This window comes from Phocoena phocoena, chromosome 7 (assembly GCF_963924675.1).
Source record: "Phocoena phocoena chromosome 7, mPhoPho1.1, whole genome shotgun sequence".
Classification (NCBI taxonomy): Eukaryota; Metazoa; Chordata; class Mammalia; order Artiodactyla; family Phocoenidae; genus Phocoena; species Phocoena phocoena.
Window position 1 is genome coordinate 15184435 of NC_089225.1, and position 6000 is coordinate 15190434.

The 6000-nt window shown below is 44.0% G+C and overlaps 1 protein-coding gene across 1 annotated transcript in view; it reads right to left on the reverse strand.

Moving 5' to 3' along the window:
* DPP10 (dipeptidyl peptidase like 10) overlaps positions 1 to 5558 on the reverse strand; it is a 662859-nt gene extending 657301 nt beyond the window's left edge. The window contains exon 1 of the mRNA XM_065880921.1: positions 5487 to 5558. Within this exon, the coding sequence (XP_065736993.1) occupies positions 5487 to 5558 (72 nt within the window). The remainder of the gene's footprint in view (positions 1 to 5486) is intronic.
* Between the last annotated feature and the right edge of the window lie 442 nt (positions 5559 to 6000).

The following is a 6000-nucleotide window of genomic DNA, read 5'->3' on the forward strand; positions in this document are numbered from 1 at the left end:
ATAAATTTAATGAGAGTATTGGTATGAAACAAACATTATTCAAAAGCTTTAACATATTATTTCATTCAGTCCTTACCACAAGCATGTAAAGGATCTGTAGTCACCTCCAGTCACAGATGAAATACAGAAAATGAGTTATCCTGCCCCCCAAAACACAGCAATGACTGGCCAAGCTGAGACATGAATTTGAATCTGTGCTTTCCAGTGCATAACCTATAGACAAGTAGTAAAGAAATACTCCTGGTTGATGGCACAAAAGCTCACAGTCCTAGCTGCAACATTCTAGTCTTGTGTATGTTGGTAAACTGTAAGTAAATCTAAAATGTGCCTATAAGTACTAGAAGCTTAAAACATTATGTAATTATAAATGATTCAAGGAATGAAAACTGGGAAATAGCTTTATTTTTACTCAGAGAAATTTGGTTTCAGTGTTTCGTTTCCAATGCAATGCACTTCATAAGATAATACAGCATTCATATTTAATAATACAATTTTCTTTAACTTGTTTTTAATATAGTTTAATCTTTCTTAAATGTGCAATTTGCTCAGTCTTTGAAATAAACAGAGAGAGTAGAAGCTTATAAGCAAGGAATGTTTTGTGGTATGTTCTAAACTCAGTAGATACAATGTCATATATACGCAGTAAGATATACATAAAATATATATAATAAGAAATTGAGGGATGGTAGGAAACGTATAATATCTCCTAAGTTATAAAGACTTCTACATAGCACCTGCATCAAATGTCTTTCATAACCAAATCATATAGAATTCTTCCACCAATAAGATAGCATATATTTTATGTTGAACGTTTAGAAGTAATAAACCTTCTGTTAAATAAAGTTTTTCAACATGGTTTCTAAAAGCTATTTTTGAGGTTCTGAGTTAAAAACAATACTTTATAAACTAAATTATAACATGTTTATGTATTAGTAAGGGGAAAAAGGAAGAATAACTTTTTTATGAGTTCATTAAGCATACATTTGAAAATTTTAATCAGGTTTGCTAGACCAAAGTTGAAATAAAAATAGTGAATCCTAATTTCTTTATGAAAACATTTTAGGTTAATGTTACATAAAAGTCAAACGTACCATAGGTATTTTACAAAAGGCATTTTATACATTACATATTTAATCGCAATTCTGACCATGAATTATTTCATCAAGAGGCTGCTATGTGCTGAACTGTAAGTGACTGGATTTCTACCAGAATGAGTTTTGTTGTTGTTGTTTCTTTTTTTATGCATAACTAATGCTGTCTCTACAGCCAAAGAGTTGTTTATAAAAATATACTTTTTAGTCATACTTCAGAAAGTGAGGTTATGGGTTTTTTTCCTTGTTTGTTTTTGTTTTTGTTTGATTTCGTTTTTTTGGAGCCGAGGACTGTCAAACATTTTAGGAAATACTTTTCCCCATTGGACTCAGCAAAAGGGTGCCACCTGGTGGCAACGTGGGCAAATTCTAAACCAGGTCTAACTATAAAAATGTACTTGTTTAGGAAGCCTTGAAAGTCTCATCATTACCAAGGGCAAATGATACGAAAATTTTTTTTAAGTTCCTATGTACTTATCAGGGTATATCTGGTTCTTTTTATATTATTTTAATCAACAGAATAGATATTAAGTTAACTTTTAAATTTCAAGAGATATTATTTACATTTATAGTTGAAGCTTTAAACAAATTCTTTACTTTATAATCACGGTAAATTTGTACACACACATACATAATACTTGCAATTCTTCTGCATTATGCTAATCGGAGTGTGTTGAACTATAACTGTGTAGAGGTTAGAGGTGGAGCTTTTTTTAAATTAATTTATTTATATTTTTTATCTTTGGCTGCATTGGGTCTTCACTGCTGCTCGCGGGCTTTCTCTAGTTGTAGCAAGCGGGGGCTACTCTTTGTTGTGGTGCACGGGCTTCTCATTGTGATGGCTTCTCTTATTGAGGAGCATGGGCTCTAGGTGCACAGGCTTCAGCAGTTGTGGCTCATGGGCTCTAGAGCACAGGCTCAGTAGTTGTGGCACATGGGCTTAGCTGCTCCGGGACATGTAGGATCTTCCCGGGCCAGGGCTAGAACCCGTGTCCCCTGCATTGGCTGCTGGATTCTTAACCACTCTGCCACCAGGGAAGTCCAGAAGGTGGAGCTTTAGACTTAAATGAGCTTATTTTTCTTAAGTGCCATAGACTAGGGCTATGTCTCATCTCTACCACTTATGAAGTCAAGGTTGATCAAGTTGCTTAGTTTGTTTAATCCTCTGTGTTCTCATCTCTAAAACAGGAATAACAACAAGACCTAACTCAAAAAGTTGCTTCGAGGATCAAACAGAAAAATGCATTCATTGAATGTTAACTTATCGACCCAGAGGACAGTACTCAGCACACGGCAAGCATTCAGGAAGTGATTTCCAAACCCAGTAAGTTACAACTAGCCACTCAAGATTTTGTATCCCTTGATGTAAAATGGATATTGATTATACGCTAAGTGAGAATGACTGTTTCTACCAATAGCAAACATTTATTTTTAGACATTTTGTAAATATGGAATGTTATAAAAACAACAGAAGTAACTGTTATAAACATTTATTTAACCAATGAAACTTTAAAGGCAAGACTACTGAGATGATAAAAATATCTCCAATGATTCAGAACGTTAATAAAAATATTCACTTCCTGTTAGTCTTGCTGCAGCTGCTCCCAGAGGAAGGGCTGCCTCTGGTCATGGCACCCTGTACCAGAGCAGATAAGATGAAACAGGGACGTCCGGCTCTCTAAAGGACCATCACAACAACCAAATTATGTGGTTCATAACCATTTCACCCAGAGGAAAGACTATGGTCTTCTACGGCGCTGTAAGTGGAAATGTGCATTTGATGGCATCAGGACAAGGCATCTTTGAGGTTTCATAAACATCTCTATCACAGAAAGCACAGGACCTTTCTGACAACATTCAAAAGCTTAAATCACTCAAAATCAATACCTACTAAGTGACTAGTTGGAACACGCCCCTTATTTAACCATTAAGTAGAACTTCATAAAGCTACAGTTTTAGATAAATTTGTGAATCTTTTTTTTTTCCAGAAATATCGCAGAAACTTGAACAGTCAGTCATGTCTATATGGAGGTATTATATCTAGGACCACATGAGAGTTGTCTGACAACTGCAGAATTAGGTCACAATGACTAATACTGTTAATAAAAATTTAGTAATCTTAGAAGAAATAGCTTAAGCACTGACAGCAATTGTCCACATCATCTGGTCATGATTTCACATGTCAAGCTATAGACAAAGAATGGACTACATATAGGTATTTTCTGGGAGTGCTTGGAAAACCTCCAATGGGATGCTGCCATGTATATTTCAGTCTTTCTTTTCCCTTGAGAAATCAATCTCTTTGATTTTAACTCAAGCGTAATATGCATACCATTGACATTTTAAAATCATGTCAGTGCTCAGAAAGGCACTTTAAAAAACTCAATTAAAACAAGAGTTCTGCAAATGGCCACTCCCTGACTATTCGAAGTGACCATAAACAAAAACACACACTAACAAGAGAAACAACGGATTCAAACTTGAATCTCTGTCTTTATATGAATTTTAAGTACCAGATTCGTTCTGACAAAAGGCTTTGCTGTCCATATACTACTTGTCCACCATTTACATATACATTTTCAGCTTCTGTGTGCTCTGCTTTGCTTCTTCTTCCCCACCTCCACCACCACTGAACTGTCCGTAGCACCTCAAGTAACCAGCTGGTGTCACAGGTTAGTGAGCAAAGATTTCACGTGGGGACTCTCACCTGACTAATCATTCTTATTGGTAGCATCATTCCAAGAGCAAGTAGAGAGGCTCAGTGGCTTGTTAATGAAGTTTAAGGGCTGTCAGTCTGAAAGAGGATATTAAACCCATGTTCCTCTCCTGAAATTATTTTTATAATCTGCTAACCAGTTGTTACTTTGTGATGTGTGCAGGAGGGAGCAGGGAAAAGAGGTATGAGGGGAAGGGACATATAGTGTAATACAAATGTTTTAATAATCTCATATTTATCTCAGGGTAGGGAGCAAAGAGGATGTTTAAGAAAACAACTGCTTTGTAAAAACTGCAACATTCATCCCAGTAAAGGGATGGGGAGCTGTAAGGCATTGAGTAATCCTCACCACCTGTGTGAAACATATGTGAGGGAAATGAGAAGGGGAGGGAAAAGGAGAAGAGAGAGGCCACTAGGCAGAAGCGATGACCAGGACTAGAATATTAATAACAGCAGCCCTGGCGTCGCCTCCTCTGCCCACCCCCACCCCCGCCCCGGCCACTCAGGACGATTTGGACAGCTCCCCTTCACCAGTTCCTCAATGCTTAGAATATGCGAAGAGCCGAGATGCTACTGGAGCCTCGCTGTTTGCACCCCCTTCACCCATGTCTAGCAGTGAGCTAGGAGTGTCTCTGCCAGAAATGCGTCGGGCGGCCTTCAACAGTGCACTCGGGGCAAAGGGACCATCTCTGTACCCCGGCGCCTCCCTTCTCCAGCTCCCTAGTTATCCGCGGACCTAAGTGTAACCCTCTAGGTTCAGACTCTCTAATTCAGGTAAACGTGACGGCATCTCGACCCGGCTTCTCACAGCCGCCCTCTTCTTTGCCAGGGCACCTCGGCGCTCCCGACCCTCCAACTTTGGGAAAAAGCGACACCAAACTCCCGAGTCACCCCAATCCAGGGACAGAAACGAGATGGAAATTCACCATATGGTTATGCTACAGATCCCCAAAGACCGAAACACAAAGGGGGTGGCCGGAGCGGAAAGACGGAAAAGCAATTAAAATAACCCTCAGCCAGCACAGGGCACCTCATCTCTGCAGACACAACACATCTGGACCCAACAAATCACTAAAGCCAGTATCCTCCCAGTTCCCCCTAATTATGCCTTTTTGCTCCAAGCTCCGTTCCAAGCAGACCACCTCAAAGGTGTGCGCCCCCGTCCCCGTCTCCTCAAAGGAAAAAAGAAAGGAACGGAAAAACTCTGCCGGCCTAAAGGTCATTCGCCTACTCGGGTAGCTTTGGCCAGCGCTCGTCTCACGAGCTACGTGAAGACAGGGTTCGAACCCAGCAAGTGGACGCCTCCAGGCGCGCAGCAATTCCTCCAACGTGCGTTACTAGGAGCCAAGAAGCCCCCATTCCTTGGCCCCGGCCACCTCTCCCTCCCTCGCTCGGGGGCCCTCCCGCTGGGGTTCCCTGGGCCACCCCAGCCTTTACCTCTCTCCCCACTTCCCCGCGGCTCTCCACCGTGCGCATCCTCTCGCCCGGCCCCGGAGCGCGCTCAGATGCTCTAACTTCCTGCGGAGTCCATGCATGAGCTGAGGAAGAGCCTTGGAACTGGGGCGGAGGGAGGGTGGGGAGAGGGAGGCGTGGGAGCCGAGCCCGGGAGGAGGGGCGGGGGGAGCGCGGCTTGCAGTCTCCCTCCCCTGGCGGGCCTGGCCGCAGCTGCCAACTCTCACCTGGTCCGCCGACTGAGCCTGGCTCGCCCTGGCCCCCGGGGTGGGCTGCTGCTCCGGCTTCATGGCTGTCATTGCCGGCGGCCCGCGTTGGCGCTCACTTCCTCGCGGGCACTTCAGACTCGGGGTCCGTCACTTGGCAGCGATCGCATGTCACAGGCGCCCGACGCTCTCCGAATCGGAGGAAGGGAAAGCGGCAGCGACGGGGTGGGGGGAGGGGAGCGATAGGGAAGGGAAGAAGAGCGGCACCAGGCAGGCTCCCCCCCTTCGGCTACCGCAGACCCTCTAACTCCCCACTCCCCCCGCCCCTCACCACCCCAAAGCGCTGAGAGCCTTGGAGACGAGACACCAGCAAGAGACAAGTTAGTGGAGCGGCGAGCGGCGGGCGAGCGGCACCTGACCGCGCTCGAGCTTTGTCTCGCAGTCCCGGAGGAGCCCGGCTCGCTTTCTACCGCAGTCCGCGCCCCCCGCCCACCCCCCGGGGCTCCCCGCGCCGCGCTCAGCCCGCCAGGTGGAG